Source organism: Protopterus annectens, chromosome 16.part0 (genome assembly GCF_019279795.1).
Source record: "Protopterus annectens isolate FY-2018-M chromosome 16.part0, PAN1.0, whole genome shotgun sequence".
NCBI lineage: Eukaryota > Metazoa > Chordata > Ceratodontiformes > Protopteridae > Protopterus > Protopterus annectens.
Genome location: NC_056750.1, coordinates 455,960,334 through 455,987,432, shown reverse-complemented (window position 1 = coordinate 455,987,432; position 27,099 = coordinate 455,960,334). Strand labels below are relative to the sequence as shown.

General features: G+C 43.2%; 1 protein-coding gene across 1 annotated transcript in view; it reads left to right on the top strand.

Annotated features, from left to right (window-relative positions):
• RAB14 (RAB14, member RAS oncogene family) overlaps positions 1-27,099 on the top strand; it is a gene marked incomplete in the record, with an annotated part of 850,204 nt that overhangs the window by 607,861 nt on the left and 215,244 nt on the right. Inside the window, 1 exon segment of the mRNA XM_044058006.1 lies at positions 14,402-14,432. Within this exon segment, the coding sequence (XP_043913941.1) occupies positions 14,402-14,432 (31 nt within the window).

The window sequence follows — 27,099 nt, the reverse complement described above, 5'->3', positions numbered from 1 at the left end:
CTAGAGACCTCTCTCCCTCTGATCCCATGTATAAGGACGCGAGTTTCTGTGGTGGGCATGGGCCTGTTCCAAGAACAAGGGTCTTCCCTTTATCCTCCACCCTACCAGCCAGACTGTCACCACCAATGTCTCAGACATTGCTTGGGGCACTCCCTAGCAGTCAGGTGCACCCACAGTCTTTGAGATGCCCAGCACCTTCCCGTACACATCAGTCAGAAAGAAATGATGGCAGTACAAAAGGCTTTGACATCCTTCAAACCCCATCTTAGGCCAGGGGTTCTCCTTATAAAAACAGACAACAGCACAGTAATGTGGTATATCAACAAACAGGCGGGGACCCAATCTTATCCTCTGTGCAGGCTAGCCATGAACCTCTGGCTGACAGTCGCCTCCATGGGTCTACACCTAATTGCCCAATAACTACCAGGGGTCAATAACACCTTGGCAGACCACCTAAGCAGAAACTTACTGGACCCCCACGAATGGCAGCTCCACAGGAAAATCTTTTTGCAAATCACTCAGGAGTGGGGGACTCCGGAGGTGGATCTCTTTGCTTCGCATCTCAACCACCAGCTGCAAAAAGTCTATACCAGGGAGTATCATCTCCTAGCGTGGAAGGTGGATGCCTTTACCTTCCCCTCGAACTCCCTCTTTGTGTATGCGTTCCCTCCTCTGCCCCTTATTAATTAATAAGGGAGGAGAGACCAGAGACCAAAGGCCATCCTCATTACTCCAGATTGGCCCAAACAGCATTGGTATCCCTTACTGCACAGCCTGTCTTTACAGCCCCCTCCCCCAAGCAGCTTCCCCTGATCTGTGACCTGTTGACCCAGGTTTGGGGGGGGGGGTGATACTGCACCAAGACTTGCAGACTGTGTCTTTCAGCATGGCTAATATTTTAAAAACAAACAGGTCCAAGACATTATCACAGAGGCCAGAAGGCCCAGCACCAGAAAATCTTACACAGGGAAATGGAAAGATTCTGCTCCTGGAGCCAGTCCAGAGGGGCCAGTACCTCGCATCTTTCCCTCCCACTTATCTTGGATTACCTAGCCAAGTTACTCAAGTGTCCTCTCCTTCTATTCTCCTAAAATCCATGCCTCAGCCATTTCAGCCCATTACGATTCAGACTTACCCCTCTTCTCTCATCCTTTGATTAAACAGTTCCTCAGAGGGACTTCTAATATCAGACTTCCCAGAAGGCCTCCCACGACAGCCTGGGACCTGAATTATGTTTTAGAAAAAACTAACCTTACCTCTTTTCAAGCCTGCTGCTTCAACAGAATTGAAATACCTCTCCTGGAAGACTGCCTTCCTACTAGCTATCACCTCAGCCAGAAGGGTGTGGCTGTTGAGCCCTTCATCATTTTCCATGCAGACAGGGTCTCCCCAAGGACTAATCCCTCCTTTATGCCCAAGAAGGTATCTGATTTGACCCTCAACCAAGGCCATACACCTACTCACCTTCTTTCCCAACCCTCAAAACAAGGGGGGAAAGAATTATGCACTCGCTAGACGTGCACAGACAACTCCGATACTATCTGTACTGTACTAAACCCTTCAGGAAAACAGACTCAGCTGCTTGTCACCTTTCCCCAGGGGCAGAGGGGAATCCCATTTCCAAGCAAACCATTTCCAAATGGATATCACACTGTATCCATTTTTGCTACAGACTACATGGGAACCTCTCTCCTCAGCTTTTGGAATCCCCCCACAGGTGAGATGCCTGCAACAGTGAAACACGAAGAACATAGTACAATTGTGTACACTTATCATAAATGTAGATGTTAGTGTATTCACTTTTGCAGTCCTGGTTTCCCTCCCTCCATCCCCCTTATATCATCTTTCCCTAGGGTGACATAAGCTTCCCACGGTGGCTTTTAGCCACCAGGACCACTTTACCTTATTTCCTTGTGCTTCTGACGGGTTAGGGCAAGAAAACTGATGTAATGACGTCGGCTGCCTTGCTTTATAGCACTGACAACCTGACGTCGGACTACAGGTGACTGCAGCCGACACAGAAAAACATTGACTCTGGTATTTGGGCCGGCCGAGGACTACCACAGCAGTTATAACCCACAGGTGATGGCTGCAACAGTAAATACACTCTAACATCTACATTTATGATAAGTGTACACTGTACTTTCTGAGGCCACCTTGACTTCAGCCACGAGCACATCTGTGGAAGTCGAACAGACATCTGATGAGGATGTCATGGGGAGGGTCCTAGGGGGTACCACATACTCAAACAAGCGAAGAAATTGATTTAGAGACTTTATAATGCAGGTTTTCATCTGGTCCTCTGATGTTCCATAAAATAGTTTCTCCTGAAAAGAAAAAACAAAAAACTAAACATTTGTTCCCTGTCAGACCGGCCCCTACAGACTGGCAGGCCTTTTCTCAAAGCTTGTTTCAGGCCTTCATGACACTCAAGCCACCTTCCCCTCAGCCTGCTCCTACAACTGCTCCACAGCCTTCTCAAAAAAACATTAGGGATAATGACTCCTTTAATGAATTTTTCTCTGATGAAGAGGTATCTTTGGATTATTCTGCACAAATGCTCTCTCCTCAGGAATAGGTTTTTCCCTGAGTAGGAGTCAGTTGGAGCTGACTCCCCTAGGGAAGAGAGATTTTTTGATGAAACAGTCCTGAAATGGAAGGACACTTTTTGGGACACATTCCAGATTTCTGATGTCCGGAAAGATGCTATCAATTTCTACAAGTTGATGTCCCATTCCCCCTCTGCAGTTGCACCTGTGCACCCTGCATTTATGGATGCCTTTCCCAGTGCTTCACAAACTCTAGACTCCCAGGCTCTGGGTGCCAAGAAGCAGTACCGCTTCTACAAGATCCCTGAGGATTTTAAGTTCCTCTTTATGTGCCCTGCTACAGAACCAGCAGTCATTTCTGTAGCTACAGGTAAGCCATTTAGGATGCTTCCCTCCTCCACCCTTCCCCCATTAGACAAATAGAATAGAACCCTTGAGGGACTTGGTAAAAAGGCCTGTTCTTCAGCCACCTTGGCTTTCAGAGCCATCAATTCAGACATATAAGACTACTCCTTAGAGCTTTTGTCTCAGGCATCTAGTGCCATTCCAGATCTTCTAGATTCAGAGGGAAAAGCCTTGGCTGTATCTGTTCCTGGCTCAGGTTGCAGCCCGTCCAGAATGACTTCAGCTCTAAATTTATGGATGCCCCATTAGGTAATTCAGCCTTATTTGGTAAGGGAGTAGCCTCTCGAAGTCCCTGCAAGAAAAAAAACAAGGAACTCAAGGAGTTGAAACACATCATGGTTTCTCCCAGGTTCATAGGAATTTCCCATCTAAACTTGTTTTCTGTAGTCGCACCCAGCACTCCTTTGGTAAGTCTTCCAGAGGAGGCAAGAGACAACAGAAGCCTAGGGGTTCACAGCCACCCTCACAACAAAGGCAGTCCTTTCCTGACAAAGCAGAGAGTCTGAGACTACCCTGCAGATGTCTCCATTTCCCCGCTTTCCATTTGCCTTGCAAACGCTCACACGGTCTGGGAAAGCATCACCCAAGACACCCGGGTTCTTTCCATAATCAAAAAAGGATACTTCATGGTTTGGCACTCCACCCCCACCTTCATAAAGGTATCCCTCAACCCCCACCCCCCCTTTGAGCAGCTGCTCCTCTTCCCAGAGCTCCATTCAAAAAGTTCCTCAAACTTTAAGAGGGAAAGGCTTCTATTCAATAATGTTAGTACCCAGAAAGGTTAGCCCCTGGAGACCAGTCCTGGCTTTATCCCATCTCAACACCTTCTTACAGGTTCCTACCTTCAGAATGTTGATACTCTAAACTCTGTTTCTCCTTATCCTTCCCCAGGGATACATAGCATCTCTAGATATAAAAGATGCTTCTTCCCCAGGGATACATAGCATCTCTAGATAGAAAAGATGCTTACCTTTACATCCCCATTCACATATTCAGGAAATTCTTACATTTGTCTGTGGGTTCCTGGCATTTTCAGTTCTCTGCCCTGCCCTTTGGTCTTTCTACAGCACCAGTGGTATTCCCAAAATCCCTGGCTCCAGTAATTGCACATTGCAGACTTTTGAGCATCCAGATTTTTCCATTTCCTGGACGACCTGCTCTTACAGTCCTCAACTTCTCACTCTCTACTTCAAAACCTGGAGACCACCATTTCCCTCTTTGGAAAACTGGGGTTCACCATCAACTACAGTAAGTTGGTCCTCACCCCCTACCAGGACCAGATTTTCCTGGGTTGTCAAATCCAGACAGACATTATGAGAATGTCAATTCCACCTCTGAAGGTGCAGGACCCTTCTTTTACTCCCTTCTCCCCTTGACTCGCATCACAGCCAGGGAGTTCCTCAAGTTGCTGGGATTCATGGCTTCTACCATTCCCATGGTACCAGTGCAAAACTCCACATAAGGAAATTCATGTGGTTCCTCAGATTGTTGTGGACCCAGCATTCTCACCCACGAGAATACAAAGTTCCCCCATTCCTTGCATAAAGAGGGAACTGCTGTAGTGGATCCAACAGATATACCTAAATCCAAGACTTAACCCTGCATCTTCTCACCCTAGTCCAAGAACTCTATACAGATGCATCAGACATGGACTCTGGAGTGGCCTTAGGAAATTCACAGTTCAGAGAATTTGGTCTCCCTCCCAAAAACAGAGCACATAGACATAAGAGAAATGCAGGCATTGCTACTAGCTCTATAAGCATTTCACCCTCTTCTTTGCCCAAGCCCTCTACAACTGTTCACAGACAACATGTCAGTCCTGTGGTGTGTGAACAGGCAGGGGGGACCAAATCCTATCGTCTTTGCTGGTATGGGAATTATTTGCCCAATACCACATGACTATTCAGGCAGTGTACGTTGTCTCCAGCTGGAATCTCATGGCAGACTCCATAAGCAAGTCCCTTACTCAGTCCCATGAATGGATGCTTCACAGGGACGTGTTCCTGGACATAGTCCACCAATGGGGTATTCCTCAAATAGACTTATTTGCCTCCCCCTGAACAGACAACTTCCATAATTTTGTGCCAGAGTCCCAAGTCCTCTGGTTTGGAAGGTAGACACCCTCTCCTTTTCTTGGAAAGAAGTGTTTTTGTATGCATTCCTTCCCTTTCCTCTATCATCAAAGGTCCTGTTCAAGATTCAGCAGGACCAACCAAAAATCTTGCTGGTGACTCCCTTTTAGCCAAGACAGCACTGGCTCCCCCTCCTTCTACATTTAACTAAGGGCCATCACCACAAGTTACCCCACAGAGTGGACCTACTTGCCCAGAAGAAAGGATCCCTGATAAATCCACACCTGTCAATGCTATAGCTGACTGTGGGTGATAAGGTTCTAATCCCCTTCAGACTCCTAGTCTCAGAGGGCATGCTCAGAGTTTTGCAGGAGGCCAGAAAACCCAATACCAGAAAATCTTACATTTCCAAGTGGAAAAGATTTTCACTCTTGTGTCTCTGTAAGAACCAAAATCCACTGTCTTACTTGTGTGACTTGCTTCCTGCTGGGTTGGCTTATTCTGTCAAAGCACACGTCAGCTATTTCTGCATGTCTGCCTCTTTCTGTCCCTCTAGCGTCCAGATTTGAGGTGAAACAATTCCTTAAGGGTGAGGCCTCCCAGGAAACCTATTCCTCCTCTTTGGGACCTTAATTTTGTTTTTGAAAAACTGAGCCTGCATTTTCGGCCTCCCTCAAACATTGCTCTTGGAAAACTGTTTTACTAGTGGCCTTGACCTTAGCCAGAAGGGTGTGTGAGCTACAAGCCCTTATGGCGGTGCCCTCCTTTTTGGTATTTCATAAGGGCAGAGTATTCTTTAGAACAAATCCTTCTTTTACGCCAAAAATGGTTAATGAATTATCCCTTAAGTCCATTCAAATATGTACCTTCTTCCCATCTCCCCAAAATCACAGTGAGAAGGTATTACACCTTAAACATACACAAACAAGTTAGGTTTAGTCTTGTCCAGGTAAAACCGATCAGGAAATCTGATCCGCTATTTGCGAACTTTCATTCTAGGGCTCTGGGTTTACCTGTTTCCGTGCAGATTATTTCTTTTTGGATTTCAAAGACTATTTGCCTTTGTTACACACTTCATGGAAAGAGCCTCTCTTCACCTGTGAAGGCCCACTCTGCCAGGGCTGTGGCTTCCTCCAAGACATTCTTCAAGGGCTTAGATAACAGTGCCATCCTTGAAGCAGCCACCTGGTCGTCTATTCATACCTTTACCAAACACTACAAAGTGAATGGCATTTCCAGAGCCAGATTTGCTAAAGCCATTTTACATGGTTTCATTGAGAGCTCCTCTGCTCCTTGCTCCTCTCTGACTTCTTGAGGTTTGGCACTCTCCCTCACGTTAGGAATACTGCAGCAAGTGAATAGAAGGACATAGAATAGTTGTGTGGAATCTTACCATAACCATAGATGTACTTCTCTTCACTGCTACAGTATCGTGTCCCACCCTCCTTCCCCCCCTGGTCTCTCTTGCTTGGATGTACTGATCTTTTATATTCTTAGCCTGTTATTCCTCCTGGGGCATTCAGTTCTGTAGATGATACGTGCATATGCCGCTTTTGTGGCCTATGTCTAACATCCCACATACCCTCCAGCAGTATAAGACTTTTCTATACTGGTCGACAGCAGGTCGCCTCCAGGTGGGAGATCCCTCAGGTTAAGAATACTGCAGCAGAGAAGAGAAAGGATATCTATGGTTATGGTAAGATTTTATACAACTATTCTAGATATAAATGTGTGTGTTTACTTACACACATGCACACAATTGTGTGTGTGTGTGTGTGTGTGTGTGTATGTATATGTATATATATATATATATATATATATATATATATATATATATATATATATATATATATATATACATGTGTGTGTGTGTGTATATATATATATATATATATATCTCCAATCGTACTGAAACAGCATTTCATCAGAAATAGTAGACAAACATACAGATCTGGTCATACAGTAAAAACATAATTAAACATGATAAAATATCTGACACTCCTAAACAACAAAACTATTCCTCGCCTATTGGAAACTAATCATAGCAGAAAGCAGTATTTACTGAAAAAGAATCCTGCACTGCATATATAACATAACTGCAACACTAAATCAAAACACTGTAAACACAGGGTTATAAACATTTTCATATAATTTCTTCTGAAAAACAAATTCTGAAAACAAAATAGTCTACAGCTGAACATGTTCTGCAAATAGGAAAAAATTATCTGGGACAAATTAGAAGTATATTGTGTAACCATACCTCTCAACCTCTTTGCTGAAGAATCGGCAGCAAAGCTCTTATGTATTTAGAAAGTTGCTACAATATTTTTTTACAGTATCTTAAATTCTTCAAGGAATGCACTATCTGAAACTTAAATGTGTGCATTATTTAGTGACTGAAAATTTTCAAGATTTGCAGTAAACCACGTGGTTTACCGGGAATAGACCCAAAATGTGAGGCAAAATCTATATACATTCACCTTTGTAATGAAACATGGGCAGTTCTTTAAAAAAATATGCGTCTTTAAAGAACCTTAAAACGCTGAAGTGTTCCCAGACAGTTGCATTTTGCAGCCACACAGACACCTTGTCTTGTGAGTGTTTGGTTCTTTAGTTGATGTCAGACATCTCTGGGCTTAGATGAAATTGCCATCTAAAACCAAGGAGGAAACCTGAGAGAAAGAAATTTGTGAAAATGTAAAAATTTTATTCTGCTTTAGTGATGGAAAATGCTCCTTCTGTATGTAGTGCATGTCACTGTATGCAGCACCTGTTTGTGTGAGCACTAGGGGATCGACCAGAAACTGGACAACATAGTTACAGAAAAACGTAATTTTAGTCATTATTTTTCAAAAGCAACTATATATTTTTTTTTACTTGCACCTAAAGATGTCCAGTCATAGAATGTAATGATCATAACTGTGTATCTTTGTTCAAAGAATTCGCAGAAAAAAATGCTAAAATTTTAGCTCAGGATAGCTGTAGAAAACATTTTATTCCAAAACACAAGATGAGCGCTTTCATTTTAAAACTTTTAAAACTTCATCAGAATACTGATTCTTCTGTTGAGAATGATTTAGATTCTGGAGAGTAATCATTGACTTATTCCTACCCATTTCACTCTCTTCCTGCTTTGGGGTCTGATGAGAAGGATTCTCTTTTCCCTGACTCCCCAGTTTAAGATCTTTTTTTTGGGGACACCATAATTAAAATGATAGAACATTTTCATTTGGAAAGCTCCTAGATGTCTGATGGCCAGAATAGATACTATGATCTTTATAGATGAATTCTCCCAGACTGTCTGCAGTTCCTCCTGTTTTTGAAGCTCTTCATGACACTTCTGCTTTCCAAGCCCCTGAATTTCGGCTTCTTGCTTCTATAAAAAAAAAAAAAAAGAGATGTTCTGTAAGGTCCCTGAAGCTCAGAAATTCTTGCACAAGAACCCCTCCAGTTCCTACAGTGATTTCTCTTTCAACTGACAAACCTTCCAAGTCGCGCCTCTTCAAAACTCTTACATTCAGGCAAAAAATAGTACAGCAGTGGATCAGTACAGTAAGATGGTGAATATTTGTGCTACCTAAGCATTCAGGACCATCAATTACTAGGACTATATGACTGGAGAAACTCCAACTGTACTCTGTTGCAATACCGCCTATTCAGAGGTGATCTCTGCCTGACATACAAGGCCATGTCCAACCCAGAACTGATGGACATGCTCCACCTAAAGAAAACCATAGCCCCTCGAGTCACACGCTCCAGGGATCTAAACTTCACCACAACAATAAATAGGACGTGCTGGAGGGATAGATTCATGTCCCAGAGACTTCCCATGCTCTGAAACAAGATTCCAATCTGAATTAGGCAGAGCTCCTCACTAACCCTCTTCAAGAGAAACCTTGACAAGTGGATGGGAAACAGAAAGTTTACCCCAGGGATCACTTCAATGGCTCTTCTGGACAGAGGCACAGGGATCTAATCTAAGGGGGTGGCGAAAGCCAGCACATTCCGGCTAGGCTTATAAATGCCTTTGGGCAGATAGCCTAGTACCTACCTATGAAACTATAAGGTATGTGCTTGCTCTTCTTTCCAAGCTGAAGGGTGTGGTAATTAACATGCCCGTGTCTGTTTCTAAGACTTCAGCCATTTCTTTGCTGGGTTCTGCTTCTTAGGTTAGCTTGTCATCCCATTAAATGCAGTTGTGATGTTGCTGTTGCTTCTTCTAGGGTAGCTGCATCAGCATCAGGGTCAGTCATTAAGAGGTATTCCTGGCTTCATCTACATTCCTTCCCTGAGGATGTGAAACCAAAATTATTGGACTGCCCTCTGGAAACCCAGTTTGTTTTGTCCTGATATCGCAGTTTTAAGTTTTGCAAGGCAGAGGGAAAGTCATGTTAGACATTCAACAAATTTCCTTCTTATCTATACCTAAATATCAGAATAATTACTCTCTAAGACCCTTTTTGTGCATCAACATCATAAACTGCCTTTAAAGGTTAAGAGACTTCCTAAAATATTTTTCCCCTGAAAAACCTGCTCCAGATTCCAGCAGACAGAAGCCTTCCTTTCCAGACAAGTTTATTTTTGACAATTATCGTCCTCTTACCCTTGGATAGATTCCTCTTTCTCAAAAGTTAACTCTGTCCTTTCCCATTTGGCAACTGATCAGCACAGATTTCTAGGGTCTATCAAAAATTTTCAATGATTATTTCATGGAATGGAATTCCCTTCCTTCCTTTCTAGGTATTCCTCACCCTCCTGCTTCCAGTTGTCTTATTTTCTTCCTCTTTAAGACCTATTGACTCTGTACTATTCAGCCAGTGCCTCCTTGCCAGAGGGGCACAGGCTTCTATTTCAGGATGTTATTGGTTCCCAGGAATGATGGCTCTTGGATACCCATTCTTGACTTCTCCTTTCTCAGAGTTCCTTCTTTCAAAATGTTGACACTCCAGTCTTTGTTCCCAGTGCTTCTTCAGGCCTTTCTGGGGTCTGTGGACCTGAAGGATGAACATTTACATATTCCTGTACACCCCCTCTTTAAGAAGTATTTATGGTTCTCTTTATCCTGTTTGTTACTAGTTCTTTGCTTTCCTTTTTGTTCTTTCCACAGCCCAAAGGATCTTTACAAAATGTCTAGCCCCGGTCATAGCCTTTTGATCATATTTTTCCTTATCTGGATGACCTAATTTAGGGCTCACTCTCACCATCTTCTGCAGGGTCTAGAATTCACTGTGCTGCTGTTTCACAATGTGGGCTTCACTCTAAATGACCGATGACTCCTCAGGACCAGGTTTTCCTAGAGTTCAGGATTCAGACTCTTACTGAGACTGCCTTTCTTCTTCCTCCCACTTTTTTTTTAAGTCTCTTCTTCCTTTGCAGAACTGTTGGCAAGAGTTTCTGAGAGCTCTGGGGTTCATGGCATCCACTATTTCAATGGTTCCTTTTGCAAGACTCCATATAAGGAAGTTCCATTGGTATCTGAGGATAGTTTGGCTCATTGTCACCCTCTGGACTTTCGCGTTCCTCATGTCTTGCTTAAGGAAGGAATTTGTATGCTGTATCCAGCAGATACCTCAGAATCCAGGCCTTCGCTTTCAGGTATTTTCCCTCATTCATGAACTGTTTACAGATGTTTCAGACCTCGTCTGAAAAGCTTGTTCCAACATAATCAGGGACCAAGGCAGTCTAATTTTCACAGGAGGTGAAGGAGCATATCAACATCATGGAAATGAAAGTTCTTATCCTGGCTTTTCAGTCTCTGCATTACCTTTAGGCTCCAAGGCCACTCAAGAATTTTCACAGAAACCACCATTGTCATGTGGTACTTAAACAGGGGAGAACAAAGCCTTACCCTTGTTACAGACTTAGCCCTCAAAGCATGGGATTTTGCCATCTACAATAAACTGTTTTTTCAGTCAGCCTATGTTCCCTCAGACCTCAGTGTGGTTGGCAGTCTTAGCAGGTCCAGGGTAGAGCCTCACAAGTGGGTACTTCACAGCAAGTTTTTTTTTCTGGACATTGTCTGTCCGTGATGCACTCTTCAGGTAGAACTTTTTGCCTCCCCAGAACAGACAATTTCAGAAGTTCTGTTCCACACCGACTATTCTTGTTGACTCCCTGTATGCTCAGGTAGCATTGTTTTTTCTCTTTTTCACCTGGTCAGAAACAGTTATCATAAAGTTCTCACAGTATCTATCTATTCTCAGAAGACAAGGGCTTTCTAAGTCACCTTCATCTTCTCACCCTACAATTTACTCTCTGGGTGATGAGTTTGGATTCCTTTTTGACATCAATTTTCCGAGAACATGCTTTGGGTTTTGCAGGAGGCTAGAAAATCTTGCATTACAAAGTGGAAAGTACAGTTGTGTAAGGTGAACTTAGCATAACAGCAGATGTTCAATTGATTGCTGCTGCAGTAGCCTTAAATCTGTGGGTTATATCCTGCCAATGATATAATAGCCGGTCAGCTTCCAAAGCTTCAGGGCACCTTCCACGTGCCCAAGCTATCAAGTGACCAGAGCTCAGCTGACTAAAAGACAAGTATGGGTGTGAAGCCTTTCAGAGCTTTCCTGCCAGTGGAGGGATCTCAGTCCTGAAAGGAGAAGACTAGGATTATCAAAAAATAAAAGTCCATACCCTGGCACAAAAAATCACACTAAAACACAAGGTGGCTCTGACTTCATTAAAAGTTTATATATTTTTTTCTGGAATGTTCATTTTTGCTTTCATCTTCCTACAGGATCCTGTGCCTCATTGGAATTTGTGCTTTATGTTGGAGAAGTTGATCTTGCATGTCACTGAACTAGCAGCCTCTGCCGACATTAAATACATTTTGTGGAAGACTTTATGGCTTGTGTCTGTCATTTCCATCTAGACAATGTTGAGTCACAGGCATTGTCTATTGAACGTTGGTATTTGGTATTTCATAGTATCACTTTCTGTACTAAATCTCCCTTGTGCTTTAGGGTCCCTCCTGAGTTCAATCAACGACTATATCCATTTATCCTTGGCTTTCTAACCAGAGAAAGCTTCTTCCATTTTATGGATGTGTAGAAAACCAGCTGTTTGTCCAAGGGAAAAAAAAAATCAATCAGAAGGTTCCAGGGCTACGTTAGCAAGATGATTGGCTGGATTTAGTTTTCCTGGAATAAATACAGCAGTCCTGTTCCTTCAGTACCAGAGGTGCATTCATGTAAGATGGATGCTACCTCCACAACTTTTTTCAGAGAAATAGCTCTATATTTCTGTGTAGCAGTTACTTCATCTGTTCCAACACTTTGCAATGCATTACCAGCTGCATGTGAAGTCGAGGTGTTTCTTTAGGGCTAGTATAATAAGGGGGTATATTCCTATAAGGAAGGTACCCAAGGGGATTTGCTTGGGTCTTAGTCCTGCTGTTGCACACTGTGGACCTCCTGTTAGATACTAAAGTCGTGCTTAAAATAATTATCTGGAACAATGGATCCTTCCCCCATAAAACACCAACTTACCTTCCCCTGCTGTCTGGGATAGTTGGTCTTATGACACACATTTTTTGTGACATTGCACATCATACCTCAGCTGTGGAGGGAGTTGGCACAACATTGCATTATGAGATGGGGGAGTATGTTTGACAGTTTGAGTCCAAATGCCTGCTAACATTAGCCCTGCTGTTCCAGAAAAGCAAATCGTTTTTGTCCTTAAACATAATATGTAAAGCATTTGGCATGTTTATATATATATATATATATATATATATATATATATATATATATATATATATATAATCTATATATAAAATATTTTTTGTGTGTGTTTTTTGGGGGGACCAAGATTCAGGTATACCATTTCCTTTGTAACTTTAAGGGTTACATTAAGGAGAGGATACCAAATTGTCTTGTTTGGAAAGTAGTATAAAGCGGACTTTAGAACTAGGCAACATGAAGACTTGCATCATTTTTGGCTCACAGCAAGTTTTTCTCAGGGAGACAAATGCAGTTTACACTGAAATCCTAAATAAAAACTAATAGTAGTATGCACTTGAGTAATATTTTTAAGCATTTAAATTGCTGTGTATAAATTCAGGGATGCAGCTGATGTGTTATCTTTGTAATTGAACGTAGTCCGTATAAGTAGTTTGCAGATGATTGCCAAGTATTTTGTGCAAAAAAGCTCCACTCCCTTTTCTACATTTTCTTTTCCTCTCTTTCTTGAGGCTGCTGTTAAGATTGGAATGTTCACATTGTCTCTCACTAATGCTTTACACTGGTATTTATTTTTCTTTTTATGACCTTTCACTTTGAAGTTCATTTCTGGCTTTCTAATGTTTAGGCCCATGGTCCTTTTGCCCAGCATTTCTAGTCCCCTCAACCCCATCCCGACCTCTACTTTTTTTCCAAAGGAGAAGTGGTAATGTGGGGAGGGAATCAAACATCTGTTAATAACAAGTCATGTGTACCATAGTTTTCTTTGGGCTTGAGAATGGCTTGATTTACTGCATTGAGGGGTCATTATTTGGCATGAGGTTTTCTCTACACTTTTTTCAAGCGACTTTGATTGCTCTGGGTTCTTTTTTCTGATGAATGATGAGTATGCATTGAAGGTTGTAATTAGCATAATTTATTTTTCAATTTTGGAATGGTAATGATCCATTTTTCGGTATGAATAGGTAACTCTGCCTCTGTCTTCTTGTGATACTCATTTGCATTATTTGCTATGTTCCACATGTATATGTAACTCTTGAGTAAGTCTTGCAGTTGAATGCTTCTAATTGAACAGTGGACCTGTGTAGCATTCTCTCTTTTTCTTCTGATTTGTATTTGTTGAATTATGTAGCATTTTATTTAGTGAAAGGTGTGTGTGATCATTTCGCTTCTTGTAGGCTTGGGAATGCTCAACTTTATGATGCCTTATATAATAAATCTTTGCTAGTATTTCTGCATGGGTCTAATTCAGTAGACCAACCGCTCACTTACCCGACACCCAGTTGCCCGAGATGACAAGACCAACATTCGGAAGACCGATGTTTCACATGAGATAAGTAACCACTTGGCCATCCCGATTATATTAACTAAAGTAAGCAAAACTTAACCCACACTTGTGGGGGGCTTCGCACCCCCCCCACGCCCCCCAACTAAATATATCAACTTAGAGAATGCACTATTGCGGGGGTAAGGACCAAAGCCAAGCAGTTACTTGCCTCATGTGAAACGTTGGTCTTCCAGAGTTCGGTCTTCTGAAGGTGTATGTCTCGTCTCGGGCAGCTGGATATAGGGTAAGTGACCTGTTGGTCTACTGAAGTAGACCCTGATGCACATACAATACCTTAGCCACAAAATTATGAGAATGAAGTTTACTAAGTCTGTTAAATTTTTTCTTAAGAAAATGTTTGTTTTACAGGGCTTTTATTCCTGGAGGCCAGTGCAAAAACGTAAGTACTTGAGTCTTTTATCGTTTTAGGTAACCTTAATAGTGTGTGTGCGTTACCCTTTAAAAGCTGTTACCTCTGTACGGTTTAGTAATTGTCTTAAATGGTGTAAGCTACAAATCTGAATATTGTGAGTCTAAGGAAGCTTACTTGCTTTAGAGTTGAACTGTTTTCGAAAATATTTTTGTAATTCCACCAAAACTAAGTCTCCAAAAGTAGTTTGCTGTAAACCAAACACAGTGTCAGACTTGGCAACACTGCACAAAATAAAATAAAGTGTTGTAAAATGCATGGTGTTAGTCATTTCAGGGTGATGTCGTTTAGATTAGTTAAAATAAAACCACACCTCAGAAAAATGCCCAGAAATTGTTTTTCAGGCAAAGCTGTAAGTACTTTCATCCTTGACAGTAATGAAGATAATCAGTTAAGACATTTCACTTGTATTTTAATGCAAATAAAAATCATGACATGAGCTGTTAAATTTATTTTAACTGACATAACTAATGAAAATGTCTCGTATTAAAAAAAAGTTGTGTCTTTCGGCTTTTCCCGGTTAGGGGTCGCCGCAGCGGAGCTCCGGTCTGCTCATGATTTTCAGTTGATTTTTACGTGCCGAGTTGCCAGCCCTGACGCGCAACCTTCAATGAAGGTACGCCCATTCACGCATGTCTCCATGCAGAAGGCGCTCTAGCTGAGAATTGAACCGCACAGCGTCTTACTGTGAGGAGACAACGTATTGAGTAGATCTCCGCTTCAGTCAGTATTTAGACTTCATACTGTCATTTAAATGAGACTAAATGGTTGAAGTAAAACTCTGTCTGCCCATATAAATAATGTTTCTCTTAAGAGTATTTAGAAGCTGTCTCCTTCCTTCAAGGTAAGTCATGTCTCTCCAAGAGAGTGTATAGACCCCCCCCTCCTTACCCCATAACAAACATCAGAATGTCAAATTCAAACCTGTCAAAACCCTTACAAGCTATGGTGTGCTGGTAGAGTTTCCTTAGTAAGGTTATGAATTAGTGAATTATTTCAGCATTTAGGTTTTAATTCCTCTGTTTACCTTGATTTAAATGACTGATGTCCTTCCATGTCACTGTTGCATTATTCCTTATGCCAAGGGCAACCTTATGTCTGTTCACTATACCAAAGTCTTTTTATTTATTTTTTTTGTTTAACATTTGTTAACCGAGAAAGTCTGACTTAGAATGAAGCCATTTGTCAGTAGAGGCCCGGGGAGAAAGGCTCCAGACGCATGTCTTTGTAACGTGGGAGGAAACTTAATCACCCGGAGGAAACCTACACAAATGCAGGGAGGACATGCAGACTCTGCACAGCACCCCAGCCAAGAATCGAACTGGAGAACCTCTTGCTGTGAGGCGACAATGCTGTCGCTGCGCCATTGCGTCTTTTGTTTGTAAAGGGTATGTCGTACGTCATACACATCCTTCCCTCTTAAGGCATGAAGGTGACATCTAGATGTACCATCTTCAGAAACTCTTTGCCACCAGTCCAAATGCCATTTTCGATCTTCAGACTGAATGCTCATTTGTCTGCTGGTTTCTACTGCTTTCACATAAGTTCCTTGTTGGATTTTTTGTTATCTTACTTTTACCTTGGTTTCTGGTTGTTGGGTTTCATGTCATCCAGAAAAGGGAAATGCCAGTGCGGGAGACCGATTTCCCCACAAAGATATTCATGAGCAGTATTCTGTTTAGCTGCTTCCCACGACCATACATCTTGCGAGATTTGTCAGTCCTTTGTCACCAAGACGTTGCGGAGTCAGCTTTCTTCCCTCGCAATTTATCTTGAGAACTTAAATTGTTGGCTAAGGATACCATGGAAGGGTCTTTCTGACCCAAGGGCAAGATGTCTTCGAAGAAAAATACCAAGAAGGTCCGGTCTGATTCTTCAGCTGTACCACCTCCACCGGATGTCTCTCTTGAGACTGGTGAAACCCCCTGAGGTCTGTCCGGTTTCTGTCTCTGATTCCTCTGCTGTGACCTATTTTGAGGTCAGAATGGATAAGACTCCATGCATATTTAATTTATTTATTTACCGGGATAGTCCATCTGGGTGATGGGTCATTTTCAGCGAAGGACCGGAGAGAACATCTCCAGAAAAAGTACAGTAATTGTTACAAAGAACAATGCTTAGAGTATACAATTTTAGAGAATTTTACAAAGACAAAAAGTTAACAGAGATCAAAATTTAGAAGGTTTTACAAAGAAACTCGGGATCCTTATCAGATGATAGAAACTTCATATGACTGAAACTCATTTGACTGAGACCATAAGACTGAAATTTCAAAATACTGAAAAATCACTGGACTGAAACCCATAATACTGAAATCTTGCAAGCATACTGAATTATAAAGTGGATGATATAAAACCCAGACCAAAAGTCAAATGGGATTCAGTCAAATGAGGTTTCTATCATCTGATAGGGATCCAAAACTCAATGCAAGAACGGCAATAACAAAAGAATATTTACAAGAAACATTATAAAGCAAAAATAAGGAACTTTTTTATACAGATTTGTTTTTGTAACATATACCGTAGATATAAAAAATTAACACACCCCTGTTAAAATGCCAGGTTTTTGTGATATAAAAAAATGAGACCACAATAAATCATTTCAAAACTTTTTCCACCTTTAATGTGACCTATAACCTGTACAATTCAGTTGAAAAGCAAACAAATCTGTTGGGGGAAAAATATAAAAATATAAAAAACGTATAATATGCTGGTTGCATAAGTGTGCACACCCTTAAACTGACACTTTGTTGAAGCGCCTTTTGATTTAATTACAGCATTCAATCTTCATGGGTACGCACCTGCCATCAGTTAGAGACTCTGATTAACCCCAAGTAAAGTTCACCTGTCCTAGTAGGATTTTCTCGACATTTACTCAGTTGCCTGCTACAGCAAAAGCCATAGTTGACAGAGAGCTTACAAATCATCAGTGGGATCTCATTGTTGAAAGGGATCAGTCAGGAGAAGGGTAAAAAAAAAATTCCACAGCATTGGATATACCATGGAGCACAGTGAAGACGGTCAATAAAAAGTGGAGAAAATATGGGACAACAGTGACATTGCAAAGAACTGGATGTCCCTCCAAAACTGAGCAAAAGACAAGACGAAAACTGGTCAGGGAGGCTGCCAAGAGACCTACAGCAACAGTGAAGGAGCTTCAGGAATTTCTGGCAAGTACTGGTTGTGTACTGCATGTGACAACTATCTACCATATTCTCCATATGTCTGGACTATGGGGTGGGGTTGCAAGGCAGAAGCCTTTTCTTACACAGAAAAACATCCATGCCCGGCTAAAATTTGCAAAACAATACATAGTCTCCCAAAAGCATGTGGGAAGATGTGTTATGGTCTGAGACCAAGGGTGAACTTTTTGGCCACAATTCCAAAAGGTATGTTTGGCACAAAAACACTTCACATCACCAAAAGAGCACCGTCCCCACGGTGAAGCATGGTGGTGGCAGTATCATGTTTTGGGGGTTGCTTTTCTTCAGTTGGAACTGGGGCTTTAGTCAAGGTGGAGGGAATTATGAACAGTTCCAAATACCAGTCACTTTTGGCCCATAACCTTTAGGCGTCTGCTAGAAAGCTGAAAAGGAAGAGGAATTTTACCTTTCATAGCCTAGTATGAACCTATGAATCTATCTGCCCTGGGGCAATTATAAGCCTAGCCCGATTCTGTATGGCTTACGCCACCCCTTGATTTGAGTATACTGTGCCCTTTTTAAGGTTTAGTTTACTGTGCCACTGTCTAATAGTGACACAGGAGTAATCCCTGGGACAAACCTACGATCCCCCATCCACCTATCGAGATTCTTCTTGAAGAGATTCAGTGACGTGCTCTGCCTCACATGAACTGGAATTCTATTCTAGAGCGAAGGGAGCCTCTGGGTTATGAACCTGTCCCTCCAGCAAGTTCTATTTATTTCTGTGCTGAGGTTCAAGTCCCTCGAGCGTGTGGCTCTAAGGGATTTAGATTTACTGAGGTGGAGCATGTCCATTAATTCTGGATTTGACATAGCTTTGTATGTCAGGCATAGATCGCCTCAAAGTAGGCGGTATGCAACTGAGTAGAGTTGGAGTTTTTTTAACCGAGCAGCATATGGCATCTGTTTGAGACTCTTGATCCTCTTGGTGAGATACTTTTGGGGTCTTTCTAATTGCTGCAGGTGTCTGGTAAGGTACATCCCAAAAGGGGCATTGTATTCTATGATGGGCCTGATGAGGGATGAATAAAGGGGCACGATTACCTCTCTTGATCTAGATGTGAAACCCTTCGTGATGAGGTGGGTTATGTAGAAGGTCTTTCTAACCACTTTGGCAATGTGGTTTTCAAAGGAGAGATTGCTATCAACTTGGGTCCCCAGGTCCCTAATAACTTTCTCTGTACTTAATGGGTTTCGCCTATGTGGTAATTTGTGGGCACATTGTTTTGCCAAAGGGTATGACCATACATTTTTGGCATTTAGCTTTAAACCATGGTGCTGGCACCAGTTATCTGTCTCTGTGAGACCTTTTTGAAGGATGTTTGTGTCAGCTGGAGAGTCGATTATGGCGCCCAGTTTGCAGTCGTCTGCGAACTTGGTGAGCCATAGCCCTCCCACGTTTGCCTGTACCTCGGAAAAGTATATACCGAACAAGAGTGGTCCCAGGACAGAACCCTGTGGGATGCCACTTGTGACCGGTTTCGAGTCTGACATGCCTCCAGCAGCTCTCACTCTGTGGGTTCTGTCTTTGAGCCAGTTTGCGACCCATCTTGTGACATAGGGGTTTATATTTAAGCCGGATAGCTTATCTATGATGCCCGAGTGGGGTATTGTGTCAAATGCCTTTGCAAGGTCCAGATAGGCTGTGTGGACTACCTTGCCTTCATCTATGGCTTTGGTGACTGTTTCGAAGAAGTCAACCAGGTTCAAAAGGCAGGCTCTGCCCTTGACAAAGCCGAACTGGGTAGGATCTAGTGTCTGTAGGTCCCCAATGTTTTTGTTTATGAGCTCCATGATGATCCTCTCCATAGCCTTGCAGACTAAGCTAGTCAGGCTTATGGGGCGATAGTTTCCAGGGTCCATAGAGGCTCCACCTTTGTGGAGTGGGACCACTGTTGCTGTACGCCATTCTGTGGGCACATATCCTGTAGTGAGGCTGAGATTGTATAGCTGTTTTATTTGAGGGATTAGTTCATCTTGAAGTTCATGTAGGACACAACCTGGGACGCCATCCCATGGTAGCAGTGTTTTTTGCTTTGGAGAGGGCAGCCTTCACCTGAGCATCAGAGATGTTTGGGAGGCAGCCCTCTGCCGGGATAGATACTTGCTCTTTTGGGGGGAGAGGGTGGAGAAGTTAGCACTGAACCTGTCTGCCAGGATAATGGCGATGTCTGTGGGTTCAGTGTATTTTTTGTCGTTTAGAATCAACTCAGAACAAGTCTGGGAGTTGCATCCCAGGTTCCTAACATAACTGAAAAAAGCCTTATGATTGTCTTTGGTGTCCTGTGCAATTTTTCTCTCGAAGCTGGCCTTGGAGGATTTTATGAGGGATCGTAATTTTTTGCTAGTACTGATCAGAGATGCCTTCCCTATTAGGGATTTTGCTTTATCAATGTAGTAGCTTCTTCCTTCTGTTGTACAGTTTATTTATGGCAGGGGTCCACCAGACTGGACGCCTGCCTTTGGATGACTGGGTCTTGGTTTTGTTTGGGATAGCATGATCCATGCATTCCTGGAGATGTCCGTAGAATGCGTTTATATAGGATTCTGCAGTTTGGGCCGTAGTTTCCACTGGCCCTGGGGCCTTGAAGGATTCCACTTTGGTTTTGAGAAGTGAGAAGTTCACTTTTGAGAAGTTTTTCACTGTGGTTTTCTGGGCTGCGGGTGGGGTCGGGATGTGGACATCCAGTGAAATTAATTTATGGTCTGATCTTACCAATGAGGGATATACTTCTGGTGTGGAGCATAGAGTCCCCATGTTGGTAATGATCAGGTCTAGTATGTTGTCCCCTCTTGTGGGAGTGGTGACTAGTTATTCCATAGCATTTGAGTTTATAATTTCCAGGAACCTTTGGGCTAAGGTGCTGGGGCTTGAGTAGTGCTCCCAGTCAATGTTTGGGTAGTTGAAGTCGCCCAATATAAAGGTGTTCGGAGAGATCTTCATGTTCTCCAATGTTTTCAGGAAAGCTGAGTGGGATTCCTGACTTTGAGAGGGTGGTCTGTAGGATGCTATAAACTGAAAAGCAGTCTTGCCCACTGTTAGTTGCACATGGATGGTCTCCGATACATCATGCAATGCCACTAACCTGGAGGTGTGGATATCCTTGATAAATATGGAAACTCCCCCTCCTTTTGTGGTTCGGTCTTTGGGGCCGAAAAGCATGATATGAGGTATAGCCTGGTAGTGCTGGGGTGCTCTCTGGAGCCTTGAACCAGGTTTCTGTCACTGCACAGATATCGATGTTCTCCATACTGAGGAGAGCTTCGAGTGCGTGCATCTTGAGGTTAAGACTTCTGGCGTTAAGCAGCATTACCTTTAGTTTCTTGTTCCTTGTGCTGTCTATGGGGGTGGGTTTGACTTTTGAGCCTTGCCTAAAAAAGACACTATGGGGGTGGCAAGAGCCTTTGCCAATATCCAAAAGCCCAGTGGTGACAGGTGCAAGCCGTCCCTAGCGAAGCAACATGGCTTGTCGAGCATGTCATCCCAGGCTGACAGACACTGGATCCCCTTTGAATGACACCAAAATTTTAGCCAATTGTTAAAATCGATCATTTTGTCTTTGTACTGTGGCATCGTTCTAGGTGAGAGTAAGATGCTGCTCAAGGTCAGGGTCATACCAGCCTGGGCTACATGATCAGAGAGCTGTTCTATGTCTCTTTTCATGTAGTCCAGGGAGGTACGTCTCAGGTCATTCACACCAGCATGTACAATGACTGAGTCATATTTATATTTGCTTTGGAGTGACCTGAGTGCTTGCGTTATGTGGTGGATCCTAACACCCAACAGGCAGCTCACCGTGACCTTCTCTTTATTCAGCCTGTTGAGCGGGACATCAGTGTGTCTGACAATAGAGTCACCTATTACAAGAGCATCAAGTGTGTTATTCAGCCTTAAGGGCTGTGGCTGCTTGGCACACTGACTTTGTGTGCTATGTGTTGTGCGTGTTTTGTTTTGAGGTAGCGTTTGCTTGGATGTCTGCTTTGGAGGTCTCTGTTGCTTGGGTAGATTTTTATTTAGAGCCTCCGAGTATGTTTGTGTATTTATGTGTTTGGTTCGCTGATGTGGTGTGACTATGCGATACTGGAATTGTGTTGTGTGAGGTTACCTTCTCCTCCTGACTGGTTACACCAGTTTTGAGATGAGAGAGCTCAGCCTCCAGTTTGGCTAAATAGTTGCATCTCTCACATATATTTGAACCTGTTTGGAGGAGGAGAGGGTTGATGTTCTTAGTGTTTCACTGTTGCAGTCATAACTGTAGGGTGATCCTGCCGGCAGGCAGCCCAAGGTCGGCCAGAATCACAAAGTCTGGGTCCGGCGTCGGCTGTACAAGCTAGTACCCTGACGTCAGTACGCTCTGGTACATAGCCCTCAGCCGATGCCATCTTCTCCAGTCTTTCTTGCCGTGCGGTGGAAAGCAGCTCGCAAGTCATTGGTTGGCGATTTTCGATCTATGTTTTTGATTGCTGTCGGTCCGAAGTTCTTACTTCTCTTCTCAAAGCTAAGTACCCCGTTGGGGAATCTTTTTCTTGTTCCTCCGATGTCAGAAAAAGTTAATTGTATAGCGTGTGGAAAACAGATACCTCATAAAGATTTCCACTCTTACTGTCTACCTTGCTTAGGCCCTGACCACGACGTTTCTTGTTGTCGGTTCTGTGCCAGGTTCAATTCTCGCACTATTAAGCGTCTGTACGACTGGGCTTTAAATTACTTTGGCAGACACTTCAATTATAGAATGTCGTCAGATTCTACCGGAATTCAAAAGAAGCGCAAAGACAAGGACAGGCCTCCGAGGTCCAAACAGGATTCGTCGCAGCTGGAGCCAGCGTCCGGTTCGGCTGTCGTCAGTGAGGCGCTTTTGCAGCCCCTGTCGTCTGCCACTTCTGAACCGATGGCCGATACGGACTCCCATGGGGAGACATCAAGGCCTATTGTTTTATCTGCTGCAGGACCTTCAGACGTCGCTCTCTTAGATGGGTCTGGAACCGCTGTGCAGGTACCGGCTTCTGAGGGGGTATTCAGGCCTACTCACATCACCATTTCAAAGACAAAGGCAAAGTCCAAGACTTCAGTTAAACCTAAAGTTTCTGCTCCAGCTACTTCTGAAGCTACTCCCAAGACACAGAAGCAATTGCTGAGGATGGCTGAAGATTTGCTTACAATGATTAGGGGTTCTCACCCCCCTCCAGAGAAAAGGCCTCGACAGGATGTTCCTTTGGATTCCTCTGACCAGGCTTCTGTATCTTCTGTTTCTTCCTCTGATCAGGAATATTCCTTTCCTCCTTATGAGGATTCGGATGCAGAGGATTCCCTGCCCTCTGCTTCTCCGCCTGAGGATTTCTCTTTTGGGGAGACCTTACATGAGATGAGGGAACATTTTCATTGGGAAGGTCAGGATTATTCTGCTTCTAAGAAGAGGATTAGGGAATTCCTTCTTCCTCAACACAGGCCTTTAGCTATTCCTCCTGTTCTTGATATTGTGGATGATGCCTTTTCTGAGGCTAAGTTGAATCCTGATTCCATGCCCCCTGCTCCTTCTAAGCCTGATAGATTTTACAGGGTCCCTGATTCTCATTTATTCTTATTCAAGAACCCTTCTGCGGATCCTGAAACTATTTCTCAGGGTTCTAAGGCTGCTAAGGTTGCTTCTTCCAAAAATCCTATTCCCTCCGAGAAGGATTCTCGTGCCTTAGACAGGTGGGGTAAAAAGGTATATACTTCTGCTACCCTTGCTATTAGTGCATTAAATTGCCAGTTTCATATGTTTAAGTATTAGCAATTTCTTTTGTCTGTTTTGAAGCAAAAGCTTGCTACCTTTCCAGCATGTGCAGAGGATAAGGAATTGCAGGATGTATTGCATGCAACTGAACAAGTGAACAAGCATAGTTTGCATTGTGGTTTTGATGCTTTGGAAGCTTCTTGCAGGGCCGCAGCCTCTGGTACTGTTATTAGGAGACATGCCTGGCTTCGTGAACAAAGTTTGCCAGAACAGGTTAAGGCTAAACTTTTAGATGCCCCTGTTCAGCATGATGTTTTATTTGGATCCAAGGCTGAAGAGGTTATAAAAAAGATGGAAGAAAAGGCAAAATCTATGCAGACTGTGAAAGGTTTCTTACAAGTTCAGCCTCCTAGATTTTCCAGGAATTGGCCCTCCAAAAATTGGTCCTTTCCCACGTCTGACAGGCCTCAAAGGGGAAGATATAGATGCTCCAGAGATCGTGGTCAAGCTCAGGCCTCTTACAGATCCAGTCAATGGACTGCTTCTTCACCTATAAGGGGAGAAGACAGATCCCATTCTCAAAGGAAGCAGACTCAATGACTCTCTCGGTTGGGCTTCAGGACCCCCTTACCTGGATGCCCCTCTCGGAGGAAAGCTTTCTCTTTTTTACAGAAATTGGACTCATATTACCCAGGACAAATGGGTATTGGACGTGATTTTAAGAGGCTACAAGTTCCATTTTCATACTCTGCCAAGGGTTATCGGTTGGCCAGATCTGCCAAAACATCAATGGGCAGAGGCCTTAAATCAAGTGGATGCTCTACTGGCCATGAGAGCCATAGAGCCTGTTCCTTTCTCAGAAATGGGAAAAGGCTTTTACTCAAGACTATTTCTGGTTCCAAGAAAACAAAACTCATGGAGACCTATTCTGGACCTTTCAGTGTTAAACACCTTTTTGGAGATTCCAAAATTCAAAATGCTTACTCTACAACAACTGCTTCCAGTACTCTCCCAGGACGCTTGGATGGTGACATTGGATTTAAAGGAGGCCTACTTACACATTCCCATCAGGCAGGAACGCAGGAAATTCCTCAGATTCAAAGCAGGCTCGAGGCACTTTCAATTCTCTGTACTGCCCTTTGGTTTATCTACTGCGCCCAGGGTTTTCACCAAGTGCTTGGCCCCAGTAGTGGCTTATTGCAGACTTCAGGGATTCAGATTTACCCTATTTGGACGACTGCCTTATCCAGGCAGACAGCAAGGACCTTTTACTTCAACATCTGGATTTTGTTCAACGTCTCTTCCTCCTCCTGGGATTTTCAGTGAACATAAAAAAGTCACAATTGATTCCTTCTCAACAAATGATATTTTTGGGAGCCCTCCTAAATACAACCTTACAAAGGGTCTTCCTTACTCCAGAAAAACAAATACAGCTGGCTTCAATTTTCAAAACCTTGGCAACCTTAACTCAGCTCTCTGCAAGGAAATTCCTGCAGGCACTGGGCTATATGGCTTCATGCATTCTGTTAATTCCAAATGCAAGGCTCCATATGAGAAAGCTTCAATGGTACCTGAAAAGTGTATGGTCACAGCATTACCAAGATCTGGACACTTTGATTCCTCTGATCCCCTGCCTCCAGAAGGAGTTCCTTTGGTGGTCCAGGGTGTGCGCTTTAAACGAAGGGAAGCCTTTTCGTCTGCCTCAACCTTCTCAAATCATAACCACGGACGCCTCGGATTATGCTTGGGGAGCACATTTTCTAAACAATTGCCAGCAGGGGACCTGGACAAAGAATCACCTGCACTGGCACATCAATCTGAAGGAAATGTTGGCAGTTCAAAATGCTCTTCTAGCCTTCAAGACCCTTTTGCAACCAGGACCTCTTCTAATTCGTACAGACAACACCACAGTCATGTGGTACATAAACAAGCAGGGGGGCTCTCATTCATACCCTCTTTGCAGACTAGCTATGACTTTATGGGACATAGCTCTAAGTTTGAATCTGCATCTTCAGGCTCAATTCATTCCAGGAAAGCAGAATCTCTTAGCAGACAGCCTAAGCAGAAACATTTTGGATCCTCACGAATGGATGCTAGACACCAACTTATTCAACAGGATAACTGCAGTTTGGGGGTGTCCCCAGATAGATCTGTTTGCATCCCATCTCAATCATCAGCTGCCTCTCTTTTACACCAGGTCCTTCCACAAAACAGCTTGGAAAGTGGATGCCCTGTCATTCAGTTGGAGGAACCTTTCAGGATATGCCTTCCCTCCTCTTCCTCTTCTTCCCCGGGTATTACTGAAGATAAAACAGGACATGCCCAAGTTCATCATCTTGATTGCTCCAAATTGGCCTTGGCAGTTTTGGTATCCGACCTTACAACATCTGTGCTTGGAACCTCCTTGGATCCTTCCTCTGTACCCTTCTCTTCTGTCCCAGCATCAGGGTCAGATGCTACACCCTCATCTCAAGACCCTTTGCCTGGCAGCTTGGCTCTTCAAGGAAATTTGATTTCTTCTAAGCTCCCCAAACAAGTTTTGGATATTCTTCTTGAAGCCAGACAGCTTAGCACTAGGAAATCCTATGCCTCTAAATGGAAAAGGTTTTGTATTTGGATGCAGGACCGTGGCTCTAATCCTCTTGTGCCTGATCTCTCGTCTGTTTTGCTTTACCTTTCAGACCTTTTATCTAAAGGTCTTTTCTTTTCTTCCATTAAGATTCATGCTTCTGCTATATCTGCTCATTTTAATACTGACCCTCCTGTTTTTTCTCATCCATTGGTGAGACCATTCTTGAGAGGAGCTAAGTATTTGAGGCCTCCCAGGACCCCTCCTGTCCCTGCCTGGGATCTTAACTATGTTTTGGAAAAACTCACTTTGCCTCCTTTTGAGCCTGCTGCGGCTTCTGATATTAAATTTTTATCCTGGAAGACAGTTCTTTTGTTAGCATTGACTTCTGCCAGAAGGGTTTCAGAGTTGCAAGCTCTTATGGCTGTGGAGCCATACCTAATTTTCCATCTTGACAGAGTATCCTTGAGGACCAATCCTGCTTTCATGCCTAAGGTGATTTCAAAAGTTGCTTTAAATCAGACAATTCACCTTCCTACCTTCTTTCCTAATCCTCAAAATAAAGGGGAAAGGATTTTGCATTCATTGGACGTACACAGACAGTTACGATTTTACTTGGACAAGACTAAAGAGTTCAGAAAATCTAACCAATTGTTTGTTTCTTTTGCCTCCAGTTCTCTTGGAAAGGCTATTTCCAAACAAACTATTTCCAAATGGATTGCTTATGGAATAAGATTTTGTTACACTCATCATGGGAAACAGTTTCCAGGTACTGTGAGAAGTCATTCTACTAGAGCAGCTGCCGCTTCTACTGCTTTTCTCAGAGGAGTCCCTACCAAGGATATCTTGGAAGCTGCCACTTGAAGTTCTGTGCATACCTTTTCCAAGCACTACAATCTCCCTTTGTATTCTAAGACCTGGGCAGGTTTTGCCTCTGCTGTTTTGCAGGGCCTTCTTGCTGCCCCTTCTATCTAGCCTCCTCCCTTTCTTCACTACTTTGGGATTCCACCCTACAGTTATGACTGCAACAGTGAAACACGAAGAACATAGTACAGTTGTGTACACCTACCATAAATGTAGATGTTAGAGTGTCTTCACTGTTGCAGTCGGTGTTTCCCTCCCTCCTATCCCCTCTTGTTTCACTTTATG